Source organism: Nipponia nippon, unplaced genomic scaffold (assembly GCF_047370975.1).
Source record: "Nipponia nippon isolate SJK-2023a ecotype South Korea unplaced genomic scaffold, ASM4737097v1 scaffold_1, whole genome shotgun sequence".
NCBI classification, from domain to species: Eukaryota; Metazoa; Chordata; class Aves; order Pelecaniformes; family Threskiornithidae; genus Nipponia; species Nipponia nippon.
In genome coordinates, this window is record NW_028262290.1 from 107,852,326 (window position 1) to 107,870,595 (window position 18,270).

An 18,270-nucleotide genomic window follows, 5' to 3' on the forward strand; every position below is an offset into this window, starting at 1 on the left:
GCATAGAACCATAGAATAGTTTGGGATGGAAGGGACCTTTAAAGGTCATCTAGTTCAACCCCACCCTGCAATGAGCAGGGACAGCTTCAACTAGATCAGGTTGCTCAGAGCCCCATCCAAGCTGACCTTGAACACGTCCAGGGATGGGGCATCTACTACCTCTCTGGGCAACCTGTTCCAGTGTTTCACCACTCTCATCATAAAAAATGTCTTCCTTATATCTAGTCTGAATCTACCCTCTTTTAGTTTAAAACCATTACCCCTTGTCCTATCACAAGAGGCCCTACTAAGAAGTTTGTCCCCATCTTTCTTATAAGCCCCCTTTAAGTATTGAAAGGTCACAATAAGGTCTCTCCAGAATCTTCTCTTCTCTAGGCTGAACAACCCCAGCTCTCTCAGTGTTTCCTCATAGGAGAGGTTTTCCAGCCCTCTGATCATTCTTGTGGCCCTCCTCTGGACTCGATTCCACAGGTCCATGTCTTCCTATACTGAGGACTCCAGAGCTGGATGCAGTACTCCAGGTGGGGTCTCGCCAGAGTGGAGTAGAGCAGCAGAACCACCTCCCTCGACCTACTGGCCGCACTTCCTTTGATGCAGCCCAGGATACGGTTGGCTTGCTGGGCTGCAAGCACATGTTGCCAGTGCATATCCAATATTTCATCCACCAGGACCCCCAACTCCTCTCTGCAGGGCTGCTCTCAATCCCTTCATCCCACAGCCTGTACCGATACTGGGGGTTGCTCCAACCCAGGTGCAGGACCTTGCACTTGGCCTTGTTGAACCTCATGAGGTTCATATGGGCCCACTTCCTGAGCTTGTCCAGGTCCCTCTGGATGGCATCCCGTCCCTCAGGTGTGTCAACTGCACCACTCAGCTTGGTGTCACCTGCAAATCTGCTGAGGGTGTCATTGATGAAGATATTAAACAGTATTGGTCCCAACACAGACACCTGTGGGACACCACTCGTCACTGGTCTCCATCTGGACACGGAGCCGTTGACCGCTACTCTCTGGATGCGACCATCCAACCGATTCCTTATCCACTGAATAGCACATCCATCAAATCCATCTCTCTCCAATTTAGAGAAAAGGATATTGTGGGGGACTCTGTCAAAGGCCTCACACAAGTCCAGATAGATGACATCCGTAGCTCTTCCCTTGTCCACTGATGCGGTCATTCCATCATAGAAGGCCACTAGTTGGTAAGGCAAGACTTGCCCTTGGTGAAGCCATGCTGGCTGTCTCGAATCACCTCCCTGTCCTCCATGTGCCTTAGCATAGCTTCTAGGAGGACCTGTTCCATGATCTTCCCAGGCACAGAGGCTGACAGGTCGGTAGTTCCCAGGGTCCTCCTTTCAACCCTTTTTAAAAACAGGTGCAATGTTTCCCTTTTTCCAGTCCCCAGGAACTTCACCTGACTGCCATGACTTTTCAAATATCATGGAGAGTGGCCTGGCAACTACATCAGCCAATTCCCTCAGGACTCTCGGATGCATTTCATCAGGTGCCATAGACTCACATATGTTCAGGTTCCTCAGGTGGTCACAAACCTGATCTTCTCTTACAGTGGGAGGGACTTTGCTCCCCCAGTCCCTGCCTTAAGGTCCATCCACTCAAGAGGTGTGGCAAGAGAGATTGCCAGTGAAGACTGAGGCAAAACAGTTGCTGAGTCTCTCAGCCTTCTGCTTGTCTGTTGTTACCAGTTCACCAGTCATGTTCATCAAGGGGGTATACTTTCTTTGACCTTTCTTTTCTGGCTGACATACCTGTAAAAGCCCTTATTGTTCTTTGTGTCCCTTGCCAAGTTCAGCTCCAGCCACGCCTCGGCCTTCCTGACCCCATCCCTACACAACTGGGCAACGTCCCTATACTCTTCCCAGGATACCTGTCCTTGCTCCCCCTGCCTATGCATTTCCTCCTTGCCCTTTAGTCTGACCAGCAGGTCTTAACTCATCCATCTGCATCCTCCTCCCAGTAAGGAGTCTGGGACACTGACAACGCACCATAGCTCCCACCCCAGCTAGAGCCATCTTCCATAAGACTCGGAAGAGCTGTGATGGCAGGAGCATAACACCAGGGAAAGGGACAGACACAAGGAAGTGTGCGTATATAGTCTGTTTTATTATTGAGACTTTTCATCCCAACAGTATTTTTTTTCTTTCTTTCTTTTTTCTGTAATAATAGCTAGGCCAATAATTATTCTTTGATTAAGATTATAATTAGACTAACAGTAAATTCATGGTTTTGCTGATAAGGTGGTTTTTTTTTTTTTTTTTTTTTGGCTTGGAAGCTGCACAAACAGTAGTATAAAAAATTGGTGGAAAACATGGGCAGCCTAGGCTATGATTTCAATGCAACAAATTCTGGTTTTAACCGTAAGAGTGTTCCATCATTTGATAGTACTTCAGATTTTGTTTACAAACACCCAAAGAGAAAAGATTGTTGCTTTTGTTTCAATGTTTTTTTGTTTTTTAGGAGGCAGAATATGGTACCCAGGCAGGAGCAACATAATGCCTGCAGAAGAAGGAAAAATAAAGCAGCAGTGCAAATAAGCCAACGTTCTACAAGTCTGGTGTTTTGCCATTATTACAGATCTTCAGGATTTAGAAGACTGAGGCACTGTAGTCACTTGCTCTCTCTTCTTCATCCCTACAGTGAAAGTATTTCTAAATTCTAGGTTCATTAAGTCAATTCATTATAGCTTTGACATGTATTTTGGGAGGAAGATAAAATTTTGGTATTGATTCACAAGAATCTGTTAAATTTCAGATTTTAGGACTTTTAGATTGATACTATTTAGAAAAGAATAAAATCAATAGTATTCAGAATACTGATTTTTCTGTTAATCTAAGTTTCATGTTTAAAAGTATCATTCCTGTGAAATTAATTTAGAAATTGATATCAAAATGGTATATCTACAGTCACCTAAAATATCAAGAAAAACTATGAAAATTCCTATGGGTGAAGGTAGAGACTTGTGTTCAGACTATGAAATAAATTTGCCTAGCCCTAAGGATATAATTAGACCAGGTAGACCATCAAACTTACGCACCTATTCTTCCAACCAACAAAATTGAGGTGGCTTTGTCACTTCTGAATAACACCTAATTGCGTTACAGAAATACCTGCAAAAGGCAAAGTTCCCGTAGTGCTAGGAAAAACTGAATTACAGCTGTCATTGCTAAGGTGGGAAACAAGTTCAATCAACAAAGCACATCAAAGCTGTTCAGTTTTGCTCCAACAACCATGACCTTGCAAATGTTCATATACCCGACGAACACAGGTATGCCCTTTTAACTGAAGTCAATTATGTACCATATGACTCCATCAACATTAGGCATTTGGCCCGTGCTGCTACATGCTATTAGTAGTGTATTTCTCCCTGCAGTGCAATGGAGTGCAATTACTGTCACATACAATGAAATACAAATGCATTCCGTTTACAAAAACAGGCTGTCAGACAGCTAAAACTTAGTTAAAACAAATATAAGCAATAATATTTTACATAAAAAGCATTTTCATATCAAAAATATCATTCATCGTTTTTTTCTTGAAATATCTGAATGTTAAGTTAGAGAACGCCCCTTACCTCCTCTCTTGTTTAACTTGGCATACCCTGGCACGTAGCTGCTTGTCATAGATGAGGAACTGCTGAAGGAGGAGTGGGGTAATGCTGAGACCAGAGGTTCATCACACTTCTCTGAAACACAAGAAAACACATTCACTTTATGCTGTTAATTATCCATACATATTAAGTGGCAATGTGCCCTTTATTTTTCTTTTGGGTAATAACACAGCCTTGTTTTTTTTGTACATGTGGAATGCATGTGGCTACATCCCAAAATTTCAGTAAAAAACCGCAAAAACCCAAACAAAACCAACAAAACCCAACCAACCAAACAAAAAACCCACCCCAAAAACCACAAGAAAACCCGCAAACACAGACGCACACCTCGACATGAGAAAATAAAGACTTCAATGAAGAACAAAATTAGGTAATGGTAATGCCTAACCATGGGCCACCACTCTCCTTAGGGATGCTACAAACGAACAAAAAAGCCTGCCCTGATATACCTGGAATGGTTTTGGTGACATGAAAATGTAGTGCTAAAGAAAAGTATTATCATGAAAGCTTCGTAAGAAGTAGATAAGATATAAACTTTCAGCTCTGTAATAGAAGTGCCGATAACCTGATATTTTAAAAAAGAAAATAAAAAAGGTTACATTAATAAATGCCTACGAATTATCAAATACTGCAGATTTACTGAAAAAATTAACAAAATAATTTGTTAAAATATAATCTCTATAATCCATTTGAGCACTTCTATTTTAGTACATATAAATAAGATTAACTTGGTATTAGCATCTAAGATGGAAAAAAACAAAATGAGAATCTTTGCCTTTCTAATGAAGAAAAAAGTGTAAAACAAATCTCCTGAAGTTGTATGAAGTTATGTAAATTAGAATGAAGAGAACTGGCTTTTGATTTTTCAAATACTTAGATAGTTAATATACTGCCCTTTGTTCTAGTTTTCCTCAGTTATTTCAACAGGTGGGTGAAATATGTCCGTTAAATTACTCGTTTACATTTCAGGTACAACCTAAAAAAAAAGTAACCTACACCAGTCAGCTTGACTAACCTTTTTAAACACATGCACTGCAGCGCAGGCTCTGCTTTAAGTGGAAACATCCCCAATTTATGTATCTAGAAAGCATTAGACCACCCCTGGTAGGCAGCATATTTAATGCTCAGGCACACCACATAGTTTTGGTACAATTAGAAAACAGTGATTTGGTCAGACCGGATCACATGTGGAGACTGAATTAATCCTACCCTCAAAACAGGAACTTTAAGGGGAAAAAAAGGATTGTAAGTGAATCAAGTCATTTATAATGCAGGTCTTCTAAAATTTCCAGTTTAATGTAATGAAAAATAAAATGACTTACACAGCAATAGAAACTGAAGCACAGAAATACAGAAGAACATTCGTTCATGAATCAGTACTTTGACATTTAACAAAATAAATAAGTTTCTTTCACAAATCTCCAAGGTTTGTTAAGGGAGAAAACAAAATTCATATCAGCATAAAAGCACAGGCCAGAGTAAAGGGCAATTGCTTTGCACTGAATTAAAGGACAATTCCAATGACTTTAAAGTTCACTACCACACTATTTAATGATGGAATTTTGACAAGGGAAGATAAATGGTTTGAAGCATTATTGTTTATTCCAGAAAACAGAAGGATCGATTCCCCTCCTCCCTCCTCCTGCTGCTGTGGCTGCAGCCACACGGCAGGCACATTTGGTCAGAAGCCTGCAGCCTGATGGGTGCAACGCCTTGTGCTCACGTCACACCACCCACGCAGGACACCGGCGTCACACAGGACCCCTCCCTGGCACCAGGGGTACAGCATGGAGCAAGGGCCTAGGTTTTAAGATCCTGGGTGCCAGGCTGCTGTTATTTCAGTCGAAGTAGTACAAGGTTAAGAACAGAAGCGAGCGGCAGATTGAAGTATGCATTACAAACGTTGCCCTAAATGTCATAATCACAGAAAGACAGAGTTACCTGACAAAGTTTTTCGCACGTATTTCTTTATCTATAGTGTAGTTCTGGTAGTTCATAAAAATAGGTTTTCCAACTTAAAGACTGCTAGCAAACTGCTCTCGCTGCCACTTCATTATTAGTGATACCTAGCTAGAGATCTGAAGTCATTTGTCATTAATTCCGTCATTGGGTAAAAATGGAATGAACATTTAAAAGCAGAAGAACACGTAATCAGAAATATTTAAAAAATACATAACAAAATCTCTTTATAGCATTTTCCTATTCTTATCTTACACAATATTTACTGTTAAGGAAAAAAATATATTCTCATTAACAATGAGAACTAAAGGTTAAACATGTACCTTTGTTCACTTTACTGTTTTTTCTTTTAGCACATTTTTAAAGCAAAATGTTAGGTTTATACAATTTTCCCACATCCACAGTCTTATACTGGGGTGTGGGGGGTTGGTGGAGAGAAAAACCTGCATCCTTATGAAGAATATTAGGAATAGAAAGATTTAGCTACAAAAATGTTTGCTACTTATGCAATTTGATTAATTACTGGATGTAATGGGAGGCTATTGGTCACGATATTCTAAAAAAACTTGTGAAACGAAAGAGCTATCCTAAATCATAACAAAAAGACTTTTAAAAAGGGATAAAATGTGAGCAAAACCTTAACTTCTGCAACAAAAAATAAACCTGGATTTTAGACAATGTGTTCAGAAGCAACAAGACAGCTGAAAAAAACCTCTCCAAATAGTAGAAGCTCATCAGAAGTTCTATTCTTTTACTGATCCCAGCTGCTACTGAGAAAATCTCCTCGTTTTATTTTGACAGCTACTATATTGGTGCTACTACTGATGAAGCTATGCAGAAGGAAATATGGAAAAACTTGTTTGGAAAGAATACTAGCTTCTAAATCATCACCCCCCACCCCCACCCCCCCCCGTATGGCCTGCCTTGTCTCTCTACTTCACTAATCCATCCTCTTGGATTCAAAAGAATATGACAGAGAAGCTTGGCATACTCAAAAAGTAAAAATAAAATCCCACAAGGAGTATCACTCTTTATTTGCCACTGTGGTCACAATTTTTACAGTCAGTCATGAATGTGCTTCATTTGGTGTACAAGTGCTTTTGAAGTATGGAATCTGGACCTCTGCTTTCTTACTTTGGTTGGAATCGCCAGTACTGGGGTGGGGTGGGGTGGGTGGAAAAAGCAAACAGAGTTGATATAGTTTTCCTTCACTATTGTTTAGAACTGCATTCACTTCCTACGCTTGTTTTGGGATTTCAACTAATAAGCTACAGAATAAAACCAAAAATATCTCACTTTCTCATTGTTTAAAAAACAAACACGCACCCCCAATCTGCCCGCTCATTTAGGCTTCAAAATACAGGAAATCCACCATAAACGTGTATGAATTATAGGGGAAGTTTATACTTCAAATGAATAGATGTTAAAAAAGATATTAAATCTCATCAATAACTCATGACTTTAGGTCCAATAGAACAAAAGTTAAAAGACTGCTTACGTAAGCTAGTATTTCTAGCCTGTATGAAAGTTCCACTAAATATATTGCACTATTTAAACTTCCTTCATAACATGAAATGCTGTTATGCCACAGATTTAAGAGAAAAAAAATCCTTGGGAACCTTTGGTTCTTTCAGCAGTTTTAGTTATTTCCTGCAGAATCCAATTTTCTACTTACTAAAACCAGAATCATATATACCTTCCTGTTACTGAGATATAATAGCTTTCCCCATATAAGTCAATGTACTGTGCCCTGTTAATCAATTACAGAGCACACTCTCCTGCCAGCATCGTAGCAGCAAAGAAATAAACTCTCCTCCATACCATTTATCTCAGTGATGTATTAACATCCAAGCCAGCTTAGGTCCATTTAAATGTTAACTTCCTGAAGCAAAACCACACTTGCACTCCCCTCCCTTCTGTTCAGATAGAAAGAACTGATAACTTTGTCACAGGTATGATGACATTTGCTACTCTGACTTTCCTACTCAGAGGGAAATTACAGCATATGACCATCAGAAACAAGTTTCCTTGAGATTCAAATAATTAGATCAATGGAAGAAAGGTCATCTAATGTCATTAAATACGAATGCAAAACATCTGCGATCTACAAGCTTCAAATTCCTCAAGACTACGGAAGGGAAGGACTGCTATGCACTTGCTCTGTTCTTCCATGCTTTCTCAGGCACCTGGCTGTTGGAGACCAGATACCAGGTGAGACAGATCTTCTGTCCTACCAAGAGCAGGCTCTCATATGTTCTGGTGTTAGCACTCAATAAAACCAGAAAAGGCTACCTGGCCCTTCCTGTTTTACAGTCTATTTATAGTTCATAGTTTATTGATATAGTCTACCCATCATGCTGGATAAAGGGCTGTCTTCTACTCTGCCTGCAATTGCTTTAATTCCCACTCTGTCTGTGAACTATCTGGGGAATAGGGACCAGACTATTTGAAGGGATAGGCCTTGATTGTAGCACAAAGCAGACCACATACACACAAACTCTGGATTTATCAACCCCAGACGTTGTTAAAGTTTAATCCTCGCTACACCAATGACTTCAATGATTTTTGGTGGGCAAAGCAGAGTAAAAAAAACTCGATGCTTCACTTCACAGAAGTCTGTTCAAATGCTTAGCATCCTGATCAATAAACAGGTCACCTGTAAAGTTGCTGACATACCTTATCAAAGCAGTCTGAGTAGATGAAAAAGACAATCTGGACTTCATCTGTATCTTCTTGACATTTGTATCTAGCGGTAGGCTAGAATGCATACAAACAACTACACATTTAGAGATGTTAAGAAATGGGAACAGTATGCATTTATAGTCACAGGTGGTTTTTATTAATAATTTGAAGCTGCATTGGAGGATCTCTCAGAAGTTCTTGCAAAGATTCTGTCAGCGAAGTATAAAGAGAGCTAGGATGTGTACAGTGCTTCTAAAAAAGAAAAATATTTGGATACCAATAAATAGCACTCATCAAAAATAAGTGACAGTGACTTACTAAGAATGCTTTTGAAGCACGAACGGTTTTCCATCATTATGGTCCAGTGTGCACGGAGGAACATATCTTTTAAAAAATACCAAACGCAAAATCCACACATTTACCCCTCCTTCTTCAAAATCTTCAGTCAAGACTTCCTATCAAATTATAATCCATTATCACAATTTTGCTGTAGGATACTAGCTCTAAGACATAAACATGCTGCCAATAACAACTTTACTAAAAAGGCCCCATACGTGTATGTCAGAAACGAAGAATTTGAAAGCTGATCAACTTCGATGTAAAAAGGCAAATGACTGCAATATCAACATTGTGTTCTGAGTCCAAAATAGCCACAATTAATCACTAGCAGAATATGAAACAGATGAGTCAATCTGAAGTAGCATTAAGAAAAACATCTCAGCCAAGAAATACACAAAGCCGTGGCTTTCTGACAAAAAAAAAAAAGTCTTAACTGCTTCTCTTTCACACATTTTCACTGTGCGAACAGAACATTTACAATACAAGCCCCAAAATCTAAACTATTGCCAGTACATCCAACTCATTAATTATACAAAAATGCCTGTCGAGTGCAAGGAAAAAAGTTTAAAACAACTTTTAATCTTTACTTGTAATGCAAAAGCCTCCTGTTTTAAAATGTGAATTCTCATGTAAATGTTGGGGACCAAGGGAGAGAATCATATCATTTGGGTTTAATTTGTACTGTGTGCTAAATGCTAGTTATCCTAAACACATTTTTCTCCTCCAATTTGAATATGTAGAGTGATTTCTCTGTAGCGTGCTGAGGAGAAAGAATAAGCCACCAAGCACTTGTAAAAAGCAGTCATGAGATTGCAAGGGCACTCTGGAACGTGGATAAATACGTAGGGGAATTGGCATATCTCCAATGACAACCAATAGGAATATTAATGCAGCTGTTTTGATTTGCAGCGTATTAGTATGCTGAGAAAGCCTTACTTTTCATATTGCATAGGCAGGTTTTATGATCTGAAATGAATGCTAGAATCCACCGCGTTTAATTCACAAGACTGTGTCCCCCCAAAGAGTAGGAATAAATAAGCACAAGTTGCTAGAACATTTTATGCACTGTTTCAAATGAACTTTTAAAGCAATGTTAACTGAAAAGCAGGAGAGGCTACAAAGCAGCTCACGGCCAATGGTAACCCCTTAAAAAAATCAAACTTAGAAGCAGGTGTTATTGAGGACAACATATTGCAGGTTTAATTTAAATGACAAGAAAAGCAACCTTGGCCCTGTGTCACAAGCCTGTGCTCAGTATGATAAACCTCTAGCCAAGCCTCTCATCATGTGTGACAGGAACACTGCTGGAGAAGCCCTTTCCTTAGTCCTCAGAAAGGCCACTAATGAAACTAATAAATACTGATGGCAATGGCTGGCAAATGCCAGGCAGAGTACACCTCATGCTCCGAGTTCTTAAGTCAGCAAGAAATCAGTAAAGAGCTTATTAAGGAAGACCTTCTCTTATGGGGAAAGGAAATCCTTGCCGGTCAGGTGTATTTGCCAAATGTACCAGCCTTTGCTATATTTGGGGTGCTTCAACAACCTTTTTCCTTATGCATGTTCTGTTGTGGTTTTCTTGACTGTGGGAAATAATTTAAAAAAAAATTCACTACATACTGTTACTTTTCTTTTCTTGCAAGATGAAAAGCTAACTTTACTCCCCAGCAAGTTTCGTGGACCGCTTTATCAACTAGATAGGAATGATGACTGGTAGAGTGGAAGCTTCATTTTTTACTCTCTTCTGTCCCACCTACTGTCCCAAGTGGGACTCCTTTTGTGCCATGCTTACATTAGAAGGGTAACAAAAACCAACCCACTTTTTAAATACCTTCAGTCACAATAGAGCTGTCCACAGTCCACCTGTGCAAACAGGGTAATACTCTGCACGCACAACAATTACTTTCCCACTTACCATTCCCATTTGCACGTCAGAAAGTCAATGCAAGTCTTACATAAGCCTCATTTGGCTTCTTGTTTGCTATTTCTACTGGCCTCTGTTGCTTTGATCTGTTATTTCTCACTGTGCTCTTGCGAGCATAGTGCTCTTCCCATATTGCAGGAGTCTGCAGCTTCCCCATATGACTGACATTTCACAAGACAGTCTTGACAGACTGCTAGGGAGCCAAGTTCACATTCAGCTTCATGAGCAAATGAGTCCAAGTGTAACTGAAGCTTTTCTGTAAGTATCTCTGGAGCTCAGCTGTAATCTAAAAGATCAGAGCAGCTCATATTGATTGCCTGGGATGTTTCATATTCTGCTTCAAGTTGCATACCATCAATAGAGATAACACATTGTTGCTCAAAAGGGTGGCTGCTGCTGAAAAGGAAGAAAACGTAGCAGCCGTTTTTCCCCCTCCAAGGTGAAGCCATAAATTACATTAATTTAGTGGCCTCCACACAACCCCTGCTGTTCAAGGTTATTCGTTCTGAGGTTTATTTCAAGCCTTTCTATAGACCTCTGTAAGGAAAGGAACAAGTCTCAGGTAATGTTTTTTATGGTGGCTACTTTGCTCACAGAAGAGCACAGGCAGTCAGGCCTGCTTCTTTGTTCTGGTTCTGATTCAGGAATTAGTCTTTGGGCAACACTGGATACACCAACAAGGGCCACATTTCTAAAAATGCATCTGGATGCCCAAAGACAGATAGTACTTTACGAGATTTTCCAAAGTATCTTTTACCTGAACTTTGTTTTGGATACCTATTGACTAGTTTTCAGAATAGCCAAAGCCTTATTAATCCCAAAGGTCAAGAGATGGCTACATGTTTTGACTCCTATTCTATCCAAGGACTGGGTTACTCATAAATAAAAAAACTTTCTTGTTTTGAGGATTTATTAATAAGCATTTGTAAGCACTCCTGGGAATCACTGGAAATGATAATATCATAACAATAGCACAAATGTGCAATGTATTATATGACTACTCTCAGACATTTCTGGCTGCGCTGCCTTTCATAAAATGGCATACAACATGTTCCACAGTACTCTCCTTACTTCTGTCTTTAACTACTGAAAATGAGAAAAGGCTTAAAGTAAACATCATTAATTACTGTGATCTACAATTTAACCAGAGAGATTAGGAATTATTTTTAATTAATTATTCAGTTTGGAGTCATTACAAGCATAAAGGTGTACAAAGCAGCCTCTTGAAATTCAGATTTATGAAAATGTCAACATTTCACAAAGGAAAAATAGAAAACTGTATCCAAAATTTGTGCACTTCAATTTTTCAGGAAAGTGTCAGTATTTTAAATTCTGAATTTACAAAAATGTATTTTTTCTTTAGTGTTTTACATTTGGAAAGAACAGGGGTCCTTGAAATTAAACTTATGTCTTGTTTTATTATTTAGTAGCATTCAATTTTGAATTATTTAAAAAATAAATACATTCTTTTTATTATCTCTAAGCTGTATCTACAGTAAGGTGTTTGCATGGATTTGGTTGGTTGGTTGGTTGGTTTTAGGTTGGTTGTTTTTAGGTTTTTGGGTTTTTTTACTGGAAAAGCGTGGACAGAGAAAGTTTTTACACCACTTTTAAACAAAACCATGTCTGCCATTGCTTTTGGTTTACTTTAGAGTCTGCAGAGCATTCCACAGTCCACTGAGAATCTGGCAAATGTTCACGCCATCGCAGTACTGTGTCTTTTATGAACAAATTTCTAAACTGCTTTGCACCCTACGCAACTGGAAAAATTGTATGAGAAACCTGCCATCTTATCTGCTCAGTTTTTAAAAAAATCTCAGGTCAATTGCATCTGGAGTAGTCGGAAGCCAGTCAGTCTGACTGTACACTTGGGATTTCATTAAACTGTCCTTAGTACATAAGCAATAATGGACTATCAACTCTATACAAAGCAAAATTCATAAATATTTTTGTATTTTTGCATATCCAGTCCTTAGATGCCTCTTCAGTTTTTAACTTTCTGACATGTAAATATACTTCTTCACCTTTTCACTACTGGAAATACCTGAATGTTTTGGAGGATGATACAGCAAACAAAGCTCCTTCTTAAGTATCTTTGCAGGTAGATACGATTTTTCACAGACTGGTACCTATCTGAATTAAGTATGGAGAAGCCTGGAGTCATGTTGCATAAAAAGGGCAGAGGAACCGACAAGGCTGGAGGAAAGAACACTGAAAATCTTCACAATTTATCTTGTCAACTCTCATTTAGCTTAAAATACATTTGCCAATCACCTAGCCTATGTTCTTCCTCAGTCGACCTTGTATCAACAAGTACCTTTTGTTTCTTTATTTGTTTGTTTGGTGCGGGGTTTTTTGGTTTTGGTTTTAGGTTTTTTTGTTGGTTTGATTTGTTTGTTTTTCAGGACTCAGGGATAAGACAATAACACTTGATAACTAGTTTCCTGAGTACCATTTTTACCAGTCAGCTTAACTTTTCATCATCACTTTAGCAGGTTTCCATTGCTAAAATTAAGCTTTTATCTTTAACGAGAACGAAAGATGTAATTTTTTCCTCACAATACATACTTATATTAATCGTCCCTTTACCTTTAGCAGTTTTATATCAACACAAATCTTCTGAATTCAGAGCTGTTATTCCAGGTTTAACCTAATTTAAGCAAGAACAAAACAGCCAGTAAGGGACTTTAAAATTGCTGGGCACTTGAATATAAAAGCACACCCACGGAAAGCCAAATATTAACTCTCAAAACAATATAGCACAAGTACAGAATAAAGATATTTTAAACTTGGTATATAGAATCTACCACTATGGATATCAAATCATTTCACAAAGTGAAGAAAGTTAACCTCGTAAGAGATAATAAAATATTTTTATCTACCCACTTACAGTTTGGTTAACATGCTTGACAGAAGACTCATAATAAAGTTAAGTCAGAGCAAAAGCTGCAGATTCCTGTCTGAATGCCTTTTATACAAGAAAACCCCCCTTTCTGTATAATGGTTAGGGAGGAAACTCTGCTCCTACCAGACAGACAAAATATTTAATACCATGAAGCATGTAAAGCACATTCCACATTTGGTTAGATGAGAAAAAAAAAGAAATTAACAGTGTGTGCAAAATGCAGCAGAGAATTGTTTCTCAATTTGCAGAACAGAAAGTAAACATGACTTAAGTTTAAACTCAGGGTTTTCTTCCAAATGCATTATTAATTTTCCTCAGAGGAAAAGACAAATAAGGTCTAACCTTGGTTTACTTCCTCTTCTACTTGAAGCTTTTTTTCCCCTCCAACTAAGTACAAAAGGCATGCTTTCTCAATTCCTATCACTGAAGGACGGGAGGATTAGCTCTGATTGCATTTTGCAAACTCTTTTGTTAAAGAGCGCTCTTACCCATGTTTCTAAAGAAGTATCAAGTGACCATATAAATTAAATTGTCATAATACATTGATTTCACTGAAAGTATCAACAAAATGTTCTTGAAAAGGTATTTTAGCAGGTGAAAGAAGAAATATTTTTGATCTTTCTCCTTACTGTTGCATTAATCTAGGGTATATATGGCATACATTTAAGATCATATTGGTCTTGATTTGATATCCCCAAAACAGAAGATAAGCTTCCAGAATTTACCATTATCTTTTGGGGTTTTTAGGGCCAAAATGTTATGCAAATTTTGATGAATAGAACTGTGGATAGGAAAGGAAAAACAACAGCAGCAACAACAACAACAACGAAATTGAGGAACATTGCATAATAGGAAAATGTGAACATGGTTTAGATTTCTGAACTTATCCCTGTATTGTAATTGAAAAGAGCAAGCTGTGTTACAACCAACCTGTGAGATGCAGTATTCTCAGAAGCTTGTTATACGTATTGGGAAACTCAAACCAATTATGTAACATGGCTGTGAATTTTGACACTAGAGACCCAAATCTCTTACACTAATACCTTGAAGAAACAATATGTAAATCAGAGCAGGCTAACAAATGTTTTTATATGCTGGTACAAAATCTGCAAGCTGATTCCAGTAAGTGTTCGGCATCCTTAAGCACACTGGAGCAACAGCACGAGGAACAGGTCAGTTTAAGGCAGTAGCTTCATAGGACACACATTTTGTGGATACATTTTACCTTATTCCCCAAGGTCTGAAAGTGCCGAGCATTTAATAATTAAAGATAGAATCTTTATTTATTTCCCTAGAGACTAAAGGAAACATCACACCTGTATGATAAGAACAGATCAAGATTTGCATAAATATGTATATCTGAAGCTGAACAGAAAATTTTTCTTTATGACAGACTTGCAAGTTGGAAAGATGAGAATATTTGACTCACAGTTGTAAAGTATTTATTTGACTCCTGTTGCTGACACAGGGCAGGGCAACCAGCACCACAAGCAAATTCCTTGTCAATCTGCTTGGATTCCCAGTTTTCTAGAAGGACTAAAACTTGGGAGTAAAGGCAATGTTTAAACTAAGTGATTTAATCTCATCAGAAGAAAATAGCAAACATTTTAAAATATCCGTAGGAATGACAGGTCATCTCTTTTCTAACTGAGGATAGCTAAAGCCAGAAGTTATCTGTCAAAAGAGCGATGTCCGGTTTTGAGATGCCAACCAGTTGCTAATTCCATAAAACGTGGTGTGCCCAAACTCTCGCTGTTAGTTCTACATTTACTGGAGACAAGAAACTCTTGGGGGAGGGGGGGACGAAGAGGGCAGGGAGAGAAAAGAAAAAAAAAGTCTATGATAATTTTTTCATTATTGTGAGGAGATACAGATTTGGAGTGTCGCAGGTCCTTCTATGTTCTTTTTAAAAGGGAATGAAATTCCAATGCAAGAAAAGCCAATGCCAGCTTTTATTAATCCCTAGCATGAACACAAGAAGCAATATCAAACAACTGCACAGCCAGATGCTGAACTCAAACAATTTTAAGTGTGGTTAAGTGCCATGGTTTGTGCACTCGATCAGGAAAATAAATATTCAAATTTTATAATAGCTCAGATTTTATTCAGAAGAAGGAATTATATTAATTTATGCTTAATTATTTCCTGTCCGTCCAATTGGTAAACGACATGTGGGATTCAGCTGGAGGTAGAATTTTAAAAAGCAAGTTACCGTCTGTTCTGTTTCTTATTTGGCACATGTTCCTTCATTTTTAAGGAAGAAAAAGTAGTTAGAGGTCTAACACACATGAATGATTTTTATCATTTGGCTTGAAGGGGACATAAGGGAGAAAAAGATGACAAGCAATCATTGTCTAGTGGTGTCTGGGTTTTGTTTTGTGTGAATAGGGCGATGTCCAATCAAAAAGACACAACAGCATCCACTGATATTTCACAGAATACCCCAGCAAGTCATGATGTTAAATAAAACATCAAGATAAACACAACAGCCATAAAAGGCCTCAATATTTTGTTTCATGGAGTGCTCCACTCTCATCTTAGTTCAGACTTTCTGGTTGTATTTCCTCTCTTGAAGCACTGCTAGTGTGAGAAAAGCCTTCTCTCATAGGCTTCTCTGTCCTAAGAACATCACAGGAGATGTACCAGAGAACAGATCCCTAAAATACATAAAATACATCGTGACTAAATAAATTTTGCTTCTTCCCCCCCAAAGCAAAAATGTGTTTGTATCCTCCTGTACAAAACGAACCAGATTGTATCTACATTTCCAAAGAGCTACTTAACTGAAAAATCATTTCTAACCCGACTATGAGGTGCAAGTCAAAGGACATCAACTGCCTGCATTGTTAAGTGTTGCTGATTCAGATCTTAATGGTTCTGTCATACTATAGAGACTGCACAGAAAGGATGGAAGGATGGTGCTGCACTACTACATTCAGTCTTTGCATTGCTCCAGGCAAAAATCACCTGCTTTTGGAAGGAACTAAGCATCCTCAAACAAATCAGTTTTGCCATCCACAGTAAAACAGCTCATGCCTTGCTCATGCTTGCCCGGTGCGCTGCTGTGACAAGAGGAGAAAAGCTTCTGTTAGGAACAGAGCAGAAGAAAAGACCAAGTAGGAAACCCAGTTCTGAACTTAATGGGGATCAAAATCAATTTTAAACAGGCTTAATCAAGTGGAAGGTTAGAGTACCATTGCTCCCTTTCACTGTGAAGGCTAGTTATAACAATTCCAGGTAACTTCACATCCTCCCAGAGACTTTTTTTTTTTTCCTTCAGTTTTTAAATAACAGCAAGTGTCATTACAAGAGCCGCTTCCTTTTTCGTATTTCCTTTTTGTCTCATCAGAAACTCTTGATTTAGAAACACTCATTAAAGAGAACAGTAATGTAATTCATTGTCTTAAAAGCTGGTTGGGAGGATGCTATATATATGGTTTTGTACAACAGATTTTTAGATAGGATATGTCACTGCATTTCTCTTGCTGATTTAAATTACCAGACCTACCTTATTTTAATGTGCTATGGAAATCCAAGCCAATATGTTTTACAACAGCCTTAGCTGTCCAGCTTATCCTGCTGCTCATGTAGCATTTTTTGAATATAAATTGTTGGGTTTTTCTAATTGTCAAACGCAAATGGTGTTGACAATAGCATCGTCTATTGTTGTAGCCTCGTTATCATGCACGGGTACTACTGAGGCATTTTTAAGGCCAAGAGTACTTGGTAATTATGCTTGGTAAAACCTTATTATTACTACGTGTTTAACATGTCAACCAAGGAAAACAGCCCAGTTAAATTAGCATATCTGAAAAATGAAGGTGACTTGTAATTATAGCCCATTCCCTCCAATTTTAATCAGATATCTGAACATTAAGTTCCAAACACTACAGTTTACTACCTTTGTCTGGATCATGGATTCCCATTATGTTCAAAGTGAAGGATGCCTGTTGTAAATACATATGAAAGTCTGCATACATACATATATATACAGCAATGCAGCAGCATCCATAGCACTTTCCAGTTGTAGCGGCTGCTGTTGCCCAGGTCTTGGCAGCGGGGCTGCTGGCTCTCTGGCCAGCAAAACACTGACAAAACGCTGCCCGGCGGTGAGGGGTGAAGGAAAAGGTGTGAGGAGCAGCCCTGCGAGCCCCAAGGGGAGTCTCCAGCTGCGCCCCCTTGCAGAGATTCCCCTGGAGCCCCGGCCGGAGGAGGTGGATGCCTCCCGAGGGAGCTGCGGCCTGTGGAGAGCCCGCGCTGGGGCCGGGGAACAGCGTGAGAGGGCAGGAGCGGCAGGGAGGAGCTGGTGTGGGCTGATCGCAGCCCCCCATTCCCTGTCCCCCTGCACCACTCAGAGGGGAGGTAGAGAAGTCAGGAGTGAGAAAGTGAAGTGGAGCCTGGGAAAAAAGTGGTTGAGGGCAGGGGGAAGGTGTTTTACCTTTTTTTTGCATTTGTTTCGCACCATCCAACTCTATTTTAATTGGCAATAAATTAAATTCATTTTCCCCAAGTCGAATCTGTTTTGCCCATGAGATAATTGGCAAGCGATCTCCCCTGTCTTCATCTTGACCCACGAGCTGCTTCATTTTATTTTCTCCCCTGTCCCGCTGAGGAGGGGCGTGAGGGAGCAGCTGGGTGGGGGCGCCTGGCAGCTGACGAGGGTCAACCCACCACACCGCTCAACAACCAAGTATCAGGGAGCTGACTGCACGCTGCTTGCCAGAGACACCGCACGAGTTCATGCCAATGATGTTGAGTAAATGCAGTGTAAAAGCATTAAATGTTTTTTTACAAATGTTTTTTTACAAATCTATTCAAGGGCATCTAAAGAACACCAAAT

The 18,270-nt window shown here is 39.1% G+C and overlaps 1 protein-coding gene across 2 annotated transcripts in view; it reads right to left on the reverse strand.

Moving 5' to 3' along the window:
• The window catches only part of CNTNAP2 (contactin associated protein 2), a 1,210,705-nt gene that overhangs the window by 839,424 nt on the left and 353,011 nt on the right, over positions 1–18,270 (reverse strand). For both annotated transcript variants that reach the window (XM_087766336.1, XM_087766327.1), the window contains exon 2: positions 3,589–3,699. In XM_087766336.1, coding sequence (XP_087622462.1) covers positions 3,589–3,699 — 111 coding nt within the window. The remainder of the gene's footprint in view (positions 1–3,588; positions 3,700–18,270) is intronic.